Source organism: Halteromyces radiatus (assembly GCF_025201355.1).
Source record: "Halteromyces radiatus strain CBS 162.75 chromosome Unknown BX664scaffold_3, whole genome shotgun sequence".
Classification (NCBI taxonomy): domain Eukaryota; kingdom Fungi; phylum Mucoromycota; class Mucoromycetes; order Mucorales; family Cunninghamellaceae; genus Halteromyces; species Halteromyces radiatus.
Window position 1 is genome coordinate 2,671,437 of NW_026251689.1, and position 16,649 is coordinate 2,688,085.

The window sequence follows — 16,649 nt, forward strand, 5'->3', positions numbered from 1 at the left end:
TGGCGAATCAAATCGAGAGGAGACTCGGGAACAAAAGATTCACTTTTGAAATTCGCATTTTTTTTTTTTATTCTTTTCTTTTTTCTTTTTTCTTTTTCTTTACATTTCTTTTTCTTCCATTTCTCATATATACGTTATATCGTTTCTTTTTATTTTGAAAAATGGAAGAATCTGGTCAATGGCTCTTTATGAGTTCTGCGAAAGATTCTGATACTGTTCCATGGAATGACAATCTCTGTCCAAATAGTGAAGGATGGGTAAAAATTAAAAAAAAAAAAAAAACTCGCTGCTTAAAAAGTCGATTTGTAATCCATGGCTGACGTTTTTCTTATTTCTTTTTTAGGGTCCATTTTCCTCTGTACGTGTACCAGATTTTACGCCATGTTTTGAAGAAAGGTAGTTTTTATTTTATTTTTGTTATAATAATATATATTGAATACAATACTAATATAGATTGATATTAGTGTTGTTTTATTGGTACCTGCTGCCTATTTGATTCTCTTTGGTATGGCTCGTATATGGATTTTATCAAAACGCGAGAACCTTTCTTCTGATATGACTAGAAACTGGTTGTATTTTGCTAAACTGGTATGTTATTATATTATTTGTAGATACACTTCTTTAAAACACCGTTGAACCAATCTGTCAATTTTTTTTTTAACTTTATTCTTTAGATTACTCTGATATCTTTACTTTTGACAACTGTGGCCAGTGTTTGGATTACTGCAAGTCAAACAGACTCTTGGATTGATAATGCTCCTCTTCTTGCAAAATTCTTCAATGTTTTTGTTTTGGTAAGTTATTATAAAAGATTCAAGTTTAAAAGAAACATTAATCTTCTTTTTTTGGTATTAGATATTCGCCATAGGATTACATCATTTAGAGTATTTTCGTAATCAAATCTCGTCAGCAGTTCTTTTGTTTTATTGGCTCTTCGTATTGATCGTTGATGGCATCAAATTACGCACTTTGTTATTGTTACAACAACAAACTTCTGACTCTGTCCAATTCAGTTTATTCGTCATCAGCTTCGCCTTATCTTTATTGATGTTTGTTTTGGAATGTACTGTCCGACCAAAGAGTCAATATGTATTATTGGAAGAAGATGCGGTAAGTAAATGACGACTTTGTGATAAACGGATGTTTCCTTTCCGTTGTGTTACCAATCATTGGGCTAAACTGATTTCACCTTTTTTCTTTCTTTTCTTTTTTAGCTTGAATGTCCTGAAGGAACTTCAAATATCTTTGGCCGACTTACTTTTGAATGGATGACTCCTTTGATGCGACTTGGTTATGAAAAACCTTTGACAATGGATGATTTATGGGATCTTCAGCATGATGACCAATCTGCTGTGGTGGGTCAAAAATTCGAAAAGTACTGGAGTATGGAAATGAAAAAGGAACAGTAAGTGTAACCATCCAAAATCAAACAACAACAAAAAAAAAAAAAAAAAGGAAGAGATAGAGTGAGACTCATTTATTCCTGATGCATCTTTTTTTTTTCTTTCTAGTCCATCTTTGCTACGTGCTCTCGTGTATAGTCTTGGTGGTCCTTTCTTTTTGGCAGCTGTAAGTAGATGACCGCAGCGGTTCAGTAAACGACTGCGGAACCGACAAAATGGGTTAAAACTACGCTCAAAAGAGGATAATACTGATGATGATGATTTATTACTATTATCTAGTTATTCAAAGCACTTCAAGATGTTCTTCAATTTACTCAACCTTTGTTACTTCGGGAATTGATGTTATGGGTGGCAAGTTACGCAAGTGATGCACCACAACCTGCTTATCGTGGGACCTTGATCGCAGGTAAAGAAAGAAGGGACAAGTCTTTTATTTATTTTGGGGTAGCCAATACCATCATGTGCTTTTGTGGGTGTGGGAGAGGAAAGAATGTTAATTCGATTTTTCCATTTTTATAGTCGGAATGTTTATTACTGCTGTCTGTCAAACCATGTTCTTACATCAGTATTTCCAACGTTGTTTCTTGACTGGTATGCGGCTTCGTGCAGCTTTGGTGACCGCCATTTATCGCAAGACTTTATTACTCAGCAATGCAAGTCGTCAGCAATCCACTGTTGGTGAGGTATGAATGTCTAAAAAAAAAAAAGAAAGTTAACAAAAAACTGATCATCTCTTTATTCATATTTCTATATCTTGATTATGTGATAGATTGTCAATCATATGTCTGTTGATGCTCAAAGATTGATGGACCTTTGTACTTATCTTCATATCGGTAAGTTTTCTTTACAGATTCATCTCACCTAATAATAATCAACATGTTTTTAACCTTTTTTTTTTTTTTTTTTTTTTTTTTTTTTTTTTAAAAAAAAAAAAGTGTGGAGTGGACCTCTTCAAATTGTGATTGCTTTAGTACTCTTATATGGAACCATGGGACCTAGTATTTGGGCTGGTGTCGCTGTTCTGATTTTGACTATTCCTCTCAACACTTATCTTGCCAAGAAGATGCGTGCTTATCAAAAGGTGCAAATGGGCAACAAGGATGCAAGAGTTAAATTGATGGTAATATTTTGTTTTATGTACTGGGTCAAATGATATATTTGTATGGTATTCTAACTTATTGACTTTTTCCTTTCTTGATATTAGAATGAAATTCTGAATGGTATCCGAGTTATCAAACTTTATGCTTGGGAATCCGCCTTCTTTGAAAAGGTATGAAAATATATTGAATATATATATTAACTTTCTTGATCTTTGTATTCTGACATTCTTTTTTTTTTTATCGACATATAGATCAGCTTTATTAGAAATGATCTCGAATTGGCCATGCTTAAAAAGATTGGTGTTCTTTCAGCTGTACAAAACTTTACCTGGACTTCTATTCCTTTCTTGGTATCTCTTTCATCTTTTGCCTTGTTTGTGATGACCGCTGATCGACCTTTAACTAGTGAAATTGCATTTGTGGCCATTTCCTTGTTCTCTCTCCTCCAATTCCCTTTGGCAGTATTCCCTAATGTGATCACCTCGACTATCGAAGCATCCGTATCTCTTTTCCGTATTGAAGGTTATTTATCATCTGAGGAATTGGATCCCAATGCGGTAACTCGTGAAGATTATCGAACTCAAGATGATTGGACTCTTGATACTCCTTTACTTGAAATCAATAATGGTACCTTCAAATGGGCCAAAGAAGATGCTCAACCTGTTTTGGAAAATATCAATATTGGAGTGAAAAAAGGCGATGTTATGGCTGTAGTGGGTCGTGTTGGCAGTGGTAAGTCCTCTTTGATGAGTGCTATTCTTGGTGACACTGTCAAGGTGAATGGTCAAGTCATTGTTCGTGGTTCTTTGGCCTATGTACCTCAACAACCCTGGGTTATGAATGCTACTGTTCGGGAGAACATCACCTTTGGTCATCGTTTTGATCCTGAATTCTACGATCGTGTCTTGGAAGCTTGTTCTTTGAAAACTGATATCCAAATCTTATCTGCTGGTGATCAAACTGAAATTGGGGAACGTGGTATCAATCTTTCAGGTAAATAAATATATAGTAAATAATAAATATAGGATCTAAATTTACAAAAATTCATTAGGTGGTCAAAAGGCTCGTGTCTCTTTAGCTCGTGCCATTTATGCTCGTGCAGATATTTATCTGTTGGATGATCCTCTCAGTGCTGTCGATGCTCATGTAGGTCGCCATATCTTCGATCATGTGATTGGCCCTGATGGTATTTTGAAGAATAAGACTCGACTTTTGGTAACACATGGTATCTCGTATCTTCCCAAAGTGGACAAAGTGGTAATGCTTCGTGATGGTCAAATTGCATTGAATGGTGCTTATGATGATTTGATGGATCAACGTACTGAACTTTATGCTCTCATGACTGATTTTGGTAACCAAGTGAATAACAAGAACCACAGTGATGATGATGATGATCAGGATACGGATGAAACGTTGGAAAATAGTGGCCTTTTGGATGAACATGCTACTGCTATTGGGCAAAATGAAGAAGAAGCTTCTCTCAACAAGGATACGGAATTAATGCGACGTGAAAGACTCAACAGTGTCAGTAGTATGATGAGTGTGCAAACCTTACGTCGAGCATCTGTGATGTCTCTCAACAAGAAGAACAAGAAGATATTACAACAAGATAAAGAACGTTTGATGACCATCGAAGAAGCTGCCAAGGGTAGTGTCGATAGCAATGTATACAAGCAATATGCCAAATCCTGTTCAGCCATTGGTGTGGCTGTGGTCTTGATCTTCCAAATTTTGGCACAAGTCGCTCAAGTTGGTTCTAATCTATGGTTAAAGGAATGGAGTAACAGCAATCAACAACATCAAGAAAATAATCGTGTTTGGATGTATCTCGGTATCTATGCTCTTATTGGTTGGTCATCTACCATCTTTTCTGTCATTCAAACTTTGACTCTATGGGTTACTTGTGCTATTCGATCTGCCAAGGTACTTCATTCTGAAATGTTGGATACTGTTATTAGGTAAAGTATATATAAAAGACAATACGGAGAAATTTATTGTTATTTACCCATGTCCTTTTTTATTTATTTCTATCTATATTAGATCACCTATGTCTTTCTTTGATACTACACCCTTGGGACGTATTTTGAATCGATTCAGCAAAGATCAACATACTGTGGATGAAGTCTTACCTCGTGCCTTTGGTGCTTACTTCCGGTAAAGAAAAAAAAATCTGATTTTTCTTTTCTACGTACTAATAATTGTATTTCTTCTCTCATTTCCTAATAAATAGAGTCTTATTCTCTGTTGTTGCGACAATTGGTATCATTGCCTTTTCTACTCCGTTTTTCTTGGTATTGATCATTCCTCTAGGTAAGCAAAAAAATAAAAAAATAAAAAAAGATAAGAATACATATAATGGATTCTGAACTTTTTTTTTTATTTCTATATTGAAAGGTTTCATCTATTTGTATGTTCAACGATACTACCTTGCTACATCCCGTGAACTCAAGCGTTTGGATTCCATTGGGAAGAGTCCTGTGTATTCTCACTTCCAAGAAACAATTTCTGGGGTATCCACCATCCGTGCTTATGAACAACAAAATCGGTTTACTTATGAAAATGAAGTCAAGTTGGATGACAATCAACGTGCCTATTTCCCTTCAATTTCCTGCAACCGATGGTTGGCTGTACGTCTTGAATTCCTTGGTTCTATTATTATTTTCGGTGCGGCCATCTTTGCAGTGATTGGTGTATTGTATGGAAGTCAGTCTTATATTGATCCTGGTCTTGTTGGTTTGAGTGTCTCATATGCCCTTAGTGTCACCCAAGCCTTGAACTGGGTTATTCGTGCTTTTTGTGAAATTGAAGTAAGTTTGTAACATGCTTTAGTCTATAGCAATGCTGACTCATCATCATCTTTCCTTTTCCTCTCTCTCTCTCTCTCTTTTTTTTTTTTTTTTTAATAGACAAATGTTGTTTCTGTTGAACGTATCAAGGAAGTAAGTACACATATTATACGTACTCGTTTATTACATGCAAAGATAGAATAATACATACTAACTTCAATTTTTTTTTAATAGTATATTGATCTTCCACGTGAAAAGTATGATTCCATTCGAGGTGTTAGTCCCATGTGGCCAGAAAAAGGTGAAATTGAATTCAACGGCTATGCTACTCGATATCGTGCTGGTTTGGATCTTGCTCTCAAAGATGTTTCTTTCAAGATTGCTCCCAAGGAAAAAATTGGTGTTTGTGGAAGAACTGGTTCTGGTAAAACAAGTTTAACTCTCAGTTTATTCCGTATCATTGAAGCTGCTCAAGGCAATATCACAATTGATGGCATTGATATTTCGACGTTACGTTTGTTTGATCTTCGGTAAGAAAATGAGAAGGATGAAGGAAGTAAAGAGTTAGAAATTGACATTTTTTTTTTGTTTCTAGGTCTCGATTAACCATCATTCCTCAAGATCCTGTCTTGTTTGCTGGAAATGTTCGCGAAAATTTGGATCCTTTTGGTACCTGTGAAGATGCGGAAATCTGGCAAGCGTTACAACATGCACATCTTAGTGATCATATTTCAAAGATGGACGGAAAATTAAACGCTACTGTTTTGGAAGGTAATTATCTTCATAGGATAGGATGAATGAGGTTGATGAGAGAAATTATATTGACATGAATATTTTTTTCTTTTTTTTTTTTTTTTTTTTTTTTAGGTGGTGAAAACTTCTCGGTGGGTCAAAGACAACTTATTTGTTTGGCACGAGCTCTTCTCCGTCGTACTTCGATTCTTGTTTTGGACGAAGCAACTGCAGCTGTAAGTAAATTCAATGTTGATTTCCTTATATATATATACAGATGTATATATGACAGTGATTGATCATTCCGTTTTTTTTTTTTTTTTTTTTTTATAATAATGTATATGATAGATTGATGTTGAAACAGATGCCATCATTCAAACCACTATTCGAGAACAATTCAAGAATTGTACGATCATCACCATTGCCCATAGAATCAACACTGTGATTGATTCTGACAGGTAAATTTAAAAATATATACATGTATTAAAGGAAATAATATATCTAATTGATCTTTAATCTATGATTTAGAATTCTTGTACTCGAAAAGGGCTCTATTCTTGAATTTGACTCTCCTCAAGTATTACTTGCCAACAAAGAATCTTCCTTCTATTCCATGTCAAAGGAAGCTGGTCTTGTCGAATAGACGTATATTTTGTTTTTATTATATTTATTAGTCGTAGTAGTAGTCTATTTATTGTTATTGCTAGTTTATTGTTATTTATTATGTTATGCTTATATAGACTCTCTTTTTTTGGAATAAAAAAAAAGATCCGTGTGTAGTTAGTTATTTCTATCATTTATTATTGTTAAAAAATGAATTCGAGTTATCAGATTTGTACTTGTTATAAATTGACACAAAAATAATAAAATGAAGCAATCCCCAAACAATAAATTGAGAATGATTCTATATAAAAAAAAGAGCGTCTTTATTGAATACAATTTATATAAACAAGATGATGATAATAAAAACAAAAAGATGGATGGAATAGTGGATGAATATGTATATAAAGAAAAAAAATAACAAAGGGAGGAGGATGAATGATAATAATCGTAAACAGTAATAAGTAGGTGAGATGGGAGGGGGATCTATCTAAAGAAGTCTACTATTTGTTTCTAGCGTAATATTCGTAGGCCAAAGAATGAATTTCAGGAGGGAAAGGAGAAGGAATTTCGGATCGACCAGGTCTTGAGATGGGGGATCGTAAAAAGACAGTTTGACAGGTGTTATAGTTGACTTCGAGGTATTCAGGCACGAACAAGAATGGTTGTGAGAATGGTTTGAGTTCGAATGATAATTCGGTTCCCTTTTCGCCCTTGAGCATTTGAATTGCTTGAGGATCTACTGTGATCATATCGCCGTCTTTGAGTTTATGTGAAGGATATGTGAGCTATACACAAAAATAAATAAATAAATAAATAAATAAATGAAAAAATAATTCATCAATAAAGAAATAATATATTACCTTTTTGCCATTGACTAACACTTTGCCATGAACACAAAGTTGACGAGCAGCATAGATGGAGGAGCAAAAGTTGGATCGGAACACCACAAAATCCAATCGTCTTTCTAATTCGGCAAATGTCAATACAGATACAGGAGGATGAGGCACTGATTGTGAGGCAGCATTGACAGTAGGTAATTTGGCATCGAAGAATTTGGTCTTGAATTGTTTTTCAGTGAGTTCATCGCCATGATAGGCCCGTGTTTCGCGCTTAGCTAGCCATTTTTGCTGGAAGAGTGTCTTTTGATGTAAATTGGGAAGTTCTTTGCTGGCCATGTTAAACAAATTGTACTTGTTCCATGACATGCGTACTAATTTACGAGATAATGAATACACTGGTTTCCGCATGGTTGTAGATATATAGAATAAATAAGAAAAAAAAGAAAGGAAAGAGGGGAAAAAAATGTCAAAAAATAGAGGGTTCCCTGGCGGTTAAGGAAAACAAAAAAAAAAAAATCAGCAAAAAAGTCACAGGCTGGCACAAGATGTCTTGTGTCAGGAACATAAAAAAAAAAAAAGATCGGAGCATGAACATAAAATCATATAAAATCACTAATAAGAAACGTGTTCAAAGCATAATATAACATATTGGATGTATCGACATTTGAAAATGATCATATTGCTGTCGTACTACTGATTTTTTCCTTGTGGATTGTGTTTATCTACTTCTTTTCTGCGCTATGATTAGAGCCTTGTTTTCATCAGTGCTCGAGTAGATTTGCGATGATCCTTTTTTTTGTATCGTGGAAATGGATTATGAGAAAAATGACAAATGCATGATGGATGATTTATCGTTTCCGAAAAGAAAAGTTACAGTGTACAACTTTCCAAAAAAAAAAAAAAGAAATCTCGTTTGATTCAATCCATGGAAATTCCCTTGGATTGCTCCCTTATTTATTCCACCAATAACATCACATTTCATCCTTTTTGCATTGGTTTATCTATTCATTGATTCATTACTACTATCTTCAAAAAAGGGAGAACTAAGAAAAAAAAATATGAAGCAAAACAAAGAAAATGTTGTCCATTTCAGTTGATTTAGTAAAAAAAAAGAAGGACGATTGTGATTTATCCTTTTTCCTTTCAAGTACATCTCTCTTTCTCTTTCTCTCTCTTTTTTTTTAAATGATGATGATACACTAATACTGATATATACTTTTTTATTTTCTAAATATGTTATTTCTTGGAATACCAAGTAGATAGTAATGAGGTTAAATCGAGGGATGATGATTTCAAGTGAAATGAGGAGGGTCAAAACATGAGAGTGTTCTCTTGCATGAATGTCAAAAAGCCACAGCGGTGTTTAAACCATACCTTTTTGCAACACCTTTTTCTTTTTTCGACTTCTCTTTTGCTCTCCCCTTTCACTTCTTTTTTTTTTATTTATTTTCTTTCTTTTAGATCAAATCGACATGGTCAAACCTTCCTCTAACCATCCTTCCACAAAAGCCAATAGTACACAAAATGGATTTTCACATAGAAAAAAGAATACAACCAAAGCACCAGCATTACCGGAATCATGTGGGAAAATCAACAAACGTATCCGCGATCTGAAACGAACTCTTTCAAAGGTATAAAGGAATAACCATTTTGAAACTTATCAAGAAAAAAAAGAAAGGTAGAGCTTTTATTAATATATTTATATAATGTGTAGGCGAATGTATCACCCAAAGCTAGAGTGGAATCTGAACGACGTCTTATACAACTCAAATATCTTTATGGTGAACGAAAGATTGATGAAAAAGAAAAAGAAATGGCCACCAAATACCACGCTATCAAGCATTTTGGTAAAATAATTGGAAAAATAAAAAGATATATATATATAAATCTAACCAACAATTTTAAAATGATAGAACGTAAGAAGGTTCAACGGAAATTGAAAACTGTACGAAAACAGATTGATGAGACCACAGATAAGGAAAGTTTGGAGAAATTGGAAAATAAATTACAGGAAATACTTTTAGACGAAATGTACATTAATGTAAGTTAAAACATGAAATAAAAAAAAAAAAAAAAACTCATTATCTAATGACCCTTTTGTTTTTTTTCTTGGATGAATCATATTTAGCATTTCCCTAAAACCATTCCTTACGCATCACTTTATGCAACCACAGAAGATGATAGTAGATCAAGCAAAAAACAAGAAATTAGACAACAAATCAAACAAGTAATGGAAAAAGGAACTGGATTCGATGATTTCCAAGCTACTTATCGACAACAATGGAGGGCAACTTTGATTAAACAAGGTATTATTGAAGATGCAACACCGGTGATGGATGAACTTATTGAAACGACTGAAGATACCAATACTGCTACTGAATCTGATCTTAAGGATGATTTCTTTGAAACATAGTAGTATAGTTTAGTTTAAAAATGACGTGATTAGATAGTTTATGAATAATAATAAATTTTTTTTCTTTTTCAATCAAATACCATGACCCCAACTCCTGGATTATTAATTTTTTTTTTGTTACTAGAAAATCCGCGCTTAGTGACACGTTTTTTGCCTGAATTATTCAGCAAACTACTGCATATAAATCATATAAAAAGAGACAGATTTGGATTTTTCTTTTATTCTTTTATTCTTTACTTTTTCAACCAAAACAAACAAACTTTTATACCATGTCTCTTCCTATTGCTGCTCAAAACAAGAACTTACCTGCTGGTACTCCTTTAGATGATGCTGACAAGAATAAATCTCTTTTATTCTCTCCCATTACTACCAAGGTAACAATGAAATGAAAACTTTCAACTTTTGTATCATACTAACCTTCTCATGTCAAAAATAGTCTGTCACTGCTCATAATCGTATTGTTGTTGCTCCCATGTGTATGTACAGTGCTGAAAATGGTTACATGAATGACTTTCACTTTGCTCATCTTGGAGCTTTTGCTTTGAAAGGTGCTGGTAGTGTCATTATTGAAGCTACAGCGGTGGAACCTCGAGGTCGTATTTCTCCTCATGATCTCGGTCTTTGGGAAGATGGTCAAATTGTACCTTTGAAGAGAACTGTGGAATTTATCAAGGCTCAAGGATCTGTACCTGGTATTCAATTGGCGCATGCTGGACGTAAGGCATCCATGGGTTCTCCATTTGCTGGCTATCGTTTGTTAACTGAAGAAGAAGGTGGATGGCCTCAAGATGTCGTGGCCGCTTCTGATATTCCTTTTGATGATAAACATGCTCAACCTCGTGCCCTCACTCTTGTTGAAATGAATGATATCAAACAAAAATGGGTCGATGCTGCTATTCGTGCTGATAAAGCTGGTATTGAACTACTACAAATCCATAGTGCTCATGGGTAAAAAAAAAAAAAAAAAAAAAAGAATATATGAAAATGATAGTTCTAAATGATTCCTTTATTGTTCATTTATTTAGTTATCTCTTGCATAACTTTTTGTCTGGTAATTCCAATCAACGTACTGATCAATATGGTGGATCTCTTGAAAATCGTCTTCGTTTCCCTCTTGAAGTCATCAAGGCCATACGTGATGTCTGGCCAGCCGAAAAACCATTCTGGGTACGTCTCTCCTCCACTGATAACAAGTATGCAGATTCTTTTGCCAAGGATGAAAATGGATGGGATATCTATCAAGCTATCGAATATTCAAAGGAACTCAAAAAAATTGGTGTAGATGTTATTGATTGCTCTTCTGGTGGTATTTTGGCCAATGCCAATGTAAGAAAAAAAAAAAAAACGATCAATGTATAAAAGGATTTAGCAAGAGAGAGCAAGTATCGCTAACCTATTTTTTTTTTTTTTAAATATATAATATAGTATTCCGGTGCTGGACCATGCTGGCAAGTTCCCTTTTCGGAAATCATCAAGAAAGAAGCAGGTATCCAAACTGGTGCTGTTGGTATTATTACTAAAGGTTCTGAAGGTGAATCCATTTTACAAGAAAACAAAGCTGATTTCATCGGTGTAGCAAGAGAATTTTTGCGCAACAGTGGTTTTGTATTAACAGCTGCTCGCGAACTCGGTATACCTGTCAAATGGGCCAATCAATATGAACGTGCTGATCGAGAAAGACATATCCCCAAATCCAAAGTTTAAATTTGGTTATTCATAGAATAGATTTATAGATTAGACACACCTTGTTATTTATTATTATTACTGTTATTAGAAATAAAACAATTTGTATGATGATTTGTAAGATATATATGTGTAGAGAGAGACATGGTCAAAATTTTTATTATTCACTCTTCTCTTGTCATCCATCACCCAACAAAGACCTATTCCACTTCTTTCACGTCGCCTTTGAATATGCATACATATTTTTTTGGAATTGGTTCATCTTTGAAACACCGTCGTTCACCTGATGCAGCACACACAGAAAAAAAAAAAAAGCCGAAAAAGGATAAGACGGTTCATTCCCCACTTCTTTTTCTTTTTTTTTCTCTCTTTCTTTATCGATTTTTACTTCTCCTTGAATGCTACCATTATATTTTGTTACTTTGTTACTTTTATTCAAATTTGGTATACAAGCAGAGTATCAACATTCCTTTCAGAAACCAGAAACCCAACCAGTGACTTTAACCCTCAAAACTATATACCATCATTCTTCACCCAATGGTCCAATACCTCGACTTTTTAGAAGACTTGATATCAATCAACAATATCAACAACAGTACCATCAGCATTTAAGACCTTCCTCCTTAAACGTCTCACCCATAGTAGGACAGTATGAAAAACTCTCTCAACCTGCTAAGAATTTTTTGATACAACGGTCTACCACCTTATCAACCAGCAGTTATCAACCAAAAAGGATACGATGGAAACACTTGACGTCATTAACACCATTTAATAATGATCTTCTTAAGGAACCAACTTGGGGTCTTATTCCTGACGTGACACATAGACCTACTATTCTTACTTTGGGTTTAATGACAAATAATGCCTATTTTGAAGCGGATAATAGAACGGATTGGTTTGATCTTGGTGCGCCATGGCGATTGGTAAGACATATATGTATATATAAATAAATAAAATGAATAACTTGATATACCTTATTTTATAGAATTCTTCTTTTGGATGGGAATCAGATGGTGTACGTGGACATGTGTTTGGAAATCAAGATGATTCTTTACTTGTGATCAGTTTCAAGGGAACTAGCGTAGGTGTATTGAAGAATGAACCTACAGGTGAAAAGGACAGAATCAATGTAATTTGAAAAAAATATATATAATGGAATGAATAGTATGATGATTTGATTCTAACGTTTCTTTTTCTTTTTATTTAATAATAATAATAAAAAAAAAAGGATAATATGCTTTTCTCATGTTGCTGCGCACGTATTAGTCGAGCTTGGTCTCCTGTTTGTGATTGTTATCAAGGAAATGAATATATATGTGAATCCGAGTGCTTGGAAAAGAACATTTTGAAAACAGAATTTTATTATGATCATGCTATGGTATGAATTCCTCTTTTTTTTTTTTTTTTAAATAATAATAATGATAATAATATTAATTTGTATCTCTGATATTCTTTTCTCTCTCTTTCTTTTTTTTTTTTTTTTTTTTTTGGTAGGCAATATACCTAGAAGTAGCAAATCAATACCCGGATGCAACTATATGGTTGACAGGTCATTCTCTTGGTGGATCATTAGCCAGTTTAGTAGGACAAACATTTGGTATACCTACCATTTCATTTGAAGCTCCAGGTGATCAACTTGCTTCCAATAGATTACATTTACCACATTACAAAAATATGCCTCTATGGCATTTTGGTCATACTGCAGATCCTATTTTTGTGGGTGTTTGTACCGGTCCTAGTAGTAGTTGTTGGTAAGAGAATCAAAAAAAAATAAAAATAAAGATTCTTTAATGCTTATGTTTCCATTTTAGGTATGGAGGATTTGCTATGGAATCAAGATGTCACACTGGAAAGGTAAAAGGAAAAAAAAAAAAGAAGGATAAAAATGGAAATGAAAGTCAACTTATTCCTTTATTATAGATGTGCGTATGGGATACAATACATGATAATGGATGGCGACTTGATTCTCGAACACATAGAATTTTGGATGTAATTGAAAATATTTTGAACAAAACAGAGGAATTCCCATTACCAAATTGTAAGAAAGAAGTGGATTGTGCGGACTGTGGACTTTGGCACTACGACGATAGAAGGGATGGAAATCATACAATTACTCCTACAGCAACATCTACTCAAACAGCCACTGAACCTCCTGATGATCCTTGGGCCTTTATTACTTGATTACTTTTAAGTTTGAAATAGTTAGATAGTTAGATATTCTTTTTTTTTTTTTTCAATAAAGCATTCTTTTGGGTATTTTTTTTTTTTTTGGGATATGATTCCTTTTTTAGATTTCCTGCAGCTCAATCGTTCTATTTATGAATAATAATAATAAAAAAAAAAAACTTGTTTTTCTTTCTTTTCTTTTTCTTTATTTACCCAATTTTATCTATTACCCCCTATTTCTCCTTACCCTTTTCACTCTTTTTTTTTTTTTTTACTTGTATCACTGGCATGACAACACCTTCTCCAGAGTCATCATATGAATCTTGTGGTGAAGTAAGCAGGTCTTCTCTTTCCGACGATCAATATTGTTTCTCTGATTATGATTTGAATATGGTTCAAGACGCTTTACGAAATCCTCATGCTTCTGAATTTCAAGATCGCTTTGATTATACAACACAATTGAAAACAGACGAAGAACAGGACGATGATACTAGTGATAATGACAATAACGACTCCAGTCAAGTTTGTTTGGCAACAGAACATAGTGAAAAACCTCCTTCTGTTCTACCTTCTACTTCTTTATCTTCTTCATCGTCTTCAACTATTGACGAAGACGACGATGATGACGATACTGATATTGATACAGCTATTACCAGTCCAACAGCATCAAAACATCATCACTTATCTTTATCATCAGTTGTCTCCGAAGGATTAAATAGAAAGCCAGTTTTAACCCAACTATCACCTCAACCCATCCTTACAACAAATATCAAGAATCAACGAAAACGATCTTCTACTCTCTCAGCTTTATCTTCTTCTACAATAAAGACACATCCTTACCGTCGTCGTGCAACATCAATACTTATCTCTAGCCCTATTACCCACACGGACGATATCCATTTGACTTCTCTGACGCTTGACGATATGTGCAACCAATATCCCAATGCCGAAGGTGTTTGTCCAACCACATTGTCATCCAAAGACCAACATCCTCATAACTCCGATCGTAAGGTATCACCATCCACTGACCATCGTATTTCTGTAGAACGACCTTCGGATGTATTTCGGAATAGACAAAGCAAACGTATCTATGCATACCAACATGGTGGATCAAAATCTGGATCAACAAACTCACCCACTGAACCAATTCAACATGATAACGATTCAGCACAACAATTAGCACTCAAAGAAGAAGTGACAAACAATTTGACTCAACTAAAGGAAACATCATCTACAGATATGTATGACTGGGGTAAGTTTTAAGTCGTTTTTATCCATTGTCATCTTATTCATTTTTTTTTATTATTAGAATTTTGGGCTACGGTAATTCATCAATTCGATACGGTAAATCAACAGCAACATCAAATATTACGAGATCATATATGTATTGGTATGCCTCCATCACTTCGGGGAATGCTCTGGCAAATCTTTTCAAAATCACGACATAACAGCGATACCATTGAATTGGAATACCGGGAATTACTCAAACGCGTCAGTCCACATGAAAAAATCATTCAGAGAGATTTGGCTCGAACGTTTCCTACACATGCCTTCTTTCGAAAACGGGATGGTGGTGGACAAGAGATGTTATTCAATGTCATCAAGGCCTATAGTTTGTTTGATCCTCAAGTAGGATATTGTCAAGGATTACCATTTGTTGTTGGATGTTTATTATTACATGCAAGTATAAAAAAAAGTTACTATTATAATATTCATAATTAGAAATCAACCTTTGGCTAACTTAATTTATCATCCAATTAGATGCCTGATGAAGCTGCTTTTTGTGTTCTTACTAATCTGATGAACGATTACAAGATGCGTGCCTTTTTCACTCCTAAGATGGAACTCCTTCATGAACGTATGTTTCAATTCGATGAACTTTTATTAACCCATCTTCCTCAAGTTCATCGTCATCTCGAAGCTCAAGGGGTCCGACCTACAATGTACGCATCACAATGGTTTATGACACTCTTTGCCTATCGATGTCCTTTGGAATTGGTATTTCGTATCCTTGATATGGTTTTTATTGAAGGCACTTGTATCATTCTGAATGTGGCTTTGGCTTTGATGAAGAAGAATCAGTCTACTTTGCTCAGTTTGGAATTTGAAGGTTTATTGGGTTTTTTGGGTAGTAATGTGTTTGATGTTTATCAGGTAATTATATATCTTTCAACTGTTTTTAATTCAAGCGTTCACTTTTTTTTTTCTCTTCTACTTCTCTTGTTAGGATGATGCGTCTGAACTTGTAAAGGATTCTTATCAATTCAACATTTTACCACGCGAATTGGCGAAACTATCCAAGCGACATACAATCAAGGCAGCACAAGAAGCAAAAGTACAAGATAAAGAAGATCATCTACGACAAGAGAATTACGAACTATCACAACGAGCCAAGAAACTGGAGAAATCGTATAAATCTTTAGAGAAGGAACATGAAGAATTGGCAAGACAAGTGATTGAATCTAAAATGGCCATGGCAAGTGCAAATGATGAAAATCAGCGATTACGACATGAGGTAACTCTATTGGATCAACGGATACGTCAAACAAAACATGAAGGCGAACTTTGCAAACAAGACGAATTCAATAGACTGGCCAATGAAAATACCCAATTAGTACAAAAGAATGCTCAACTGGAAGATCATTTGGCTGAAGTGGAATCTACATTGATCGAATTCAAAATGAAGTATGCTCAAAGTGAAAATGAGTATGAACAAATGAAGAAAACCTTAAGTCAAATCAAGAAAATCAGCAGTTAGTTAGTTATTTAGTTAGTTATTCCTTTTTTTTTTTTTTTTTTTAGACTACCATCCGTGATATCCTTTTCAATATACAGAAAATAAAGTTTTTGTCTTCCCTTTTTACATTTTTATCATGTTGTCAAAGCGTTTTCCCTTTTTGAAATCCAGCATGATAGTTTTTGTT

At 34.3% G+C, this 16,649-nt stretch overlaps 7 protein-coding genes across 7 annotated transcripts; 6 read left to right on the forward strand and 1 right to left on the reverse strand.

The window, feature by feature from the left end:
• The first annotated feature begins 60 nt into the window (after nt 1-60).
• On the forward strand, nt 61-6,903 carry BX664DRAFT_295298 (multi drug resistance-associated protein MRP). Its single transcript, XM_051542141.1, has 23 exons — nt 61-257; nt 344-396; nt 465-588; nt 675-794; nt 856-1,110; nt 1,215-1,405; nt 1,512-1,569; nt 1,683-1,809; nt 1,923-2,086; nt 2,173-2,236; nt 2,339-2,523; nt 2,608-2,673; nt 2,755-3,496; nt 3,555-4,461; nt 4,544-4,657; nt 4,734-4,813; nt 4,898-5,310; nt 5,410-5,442; nt 5,524-5,819; nt 5,885-6,060; nt 6,157-6,257; nt 6,370-6,479; nt 6,550-6,903. The coding sequence occupies exons 1-23, from the start codon at nt 162-164 to the stop codon at nt 6,662-6,664; spliced, it is 4,590 nt and encodes a 1,529-aa protein (XP_051401959.1). The 5' UTR covers nt 61-161; the 3' UTR covers nt 6,665-6,903.
• Nucleotides 6,904-7,124: 221 nt separating this feature from the next.
• Nucleotides 7,125-7,799, reverse strand: BX664DRAFT_261081 (uncharacterized protein; the record flags this gene model as incomplete). The annotated part of the gene is made up of 2 exons (XM_051540661.1): nt 7,125-7,409; nt 7,485-7,799. The coding sequence occupies 2 exons, from the start codon at nt 7,797-7,799 to the stop codon at nt 7,125-7,127; spliced, it is 600 nt and encodes a 199-aa protein (XP_051401960.1).
• A 1,080-nt stretch (nt 7,800-8,879) lies between these two features.
• On the forward strand, nt 8,880-9,953 carry BX664DRAFT_329880 (uncharacterized protein). The gene is made up of 4 exons (XM_051544878.1): nt 8,880-9,094; nt 9,178-9,310; nt 9,377-9,504; nt 9,592-9,953. Exons 1-4 carry the CDS (start codon nt 8,936-8,938, stop codon nt 9,874-9,876), a joined length of 705 nt encoding a protein of 234 aa, XP_051401961.1. The 5' UTR covers nt 8,880-8,935; the 3' UTR covers nt 9,877-9,953.
• A 162-nt stretch (nt 9,954-10,115) lies between these two features.
• On the forward strand, nt 10,116-11,673 carry BX664DRAFT_329881 (uncharacterized protein). The gene is made up of 4 exons (XM_051544879.1): nt 10,116-10,250; nt 10,313-10,824; nt 10,902-11,202; nt 11,302-11,673. Exons 1-4 carry the CDS (start codon nt 10,146-10,148, stop codon nt 11,578-11,580), a joined length of 1,197 nt encoding a protein of 398 aa, XP_051401962.1. The 5' UTR covers nt 10,116-10,145; the 3' UTR covers nt 11,581-11,673.
• A 262-nt stretch (nt 11,674-11,935) lies between these two features.
• Nucleotides 11,936-13,812, forward strand: BX664DRAFT_329888 (Alpha/Beta hydrolase protein). The gene is made up of 5 exons (XM_051544880.1): nt 11,936-12,482; nt 12,545-12,688; nt 12,788-12,937; nt 13,054-13,310; nt 13,371-13,812. Exons 1-5 carry the CDS (start codon nt 11,958-11,960, stop codon nt 13,477-13,479), a joined length of 1,185 nt encoding a protein of 394 aa, XP_051401963.1. The 5' UTR covers nt 11,936-11,957; the 3' UTR covers nt 13,480-13,812.
• BX664DRAFT_329889 (uncharacterized protein) lies at nt 13,291-13,812 on the forward strand. The gene has a single exon (XM_051544881.1). It carries the CDS (start codon nt 13,480-13,482, stop codon nt 13,738-13,740), a length of 261 nt encoding a protein of 86 aa, XP_051401964.1. The 5' UTR covers nt 13,291-13,479; the 3' UTR covers nt 13,741-13,812.
• A 201-nt stretch (nt 13,813-14,013) lies between these two features.
• BX664DRAFT_295308 (rab-GTPase-TBC domain-containing protein) lies at nt 14,014-16,523 on the forward strand (the record flags this gene model as incomplete). The annotated part of the gene is made up of 5 exons (XM_051542142.1): nt 14,014-14,572; nt 14,894-14,977; nt 15,035-15,405; nt 15,487-15,879; nt 15,953-16,523. The coding sequence occupies 5 exons, from the start codon at nt 14,014-14,016 to the stop codon at nt 16,481-16,483; spliced, it is 1,938 nt and encodes a 645-aa protein (XP_051401965.1). The 3' UTR covers nt 16,484-16,523.
• Between the last annotated feature and the right edge of the window lie 126 nt (nt 16,524-16,649).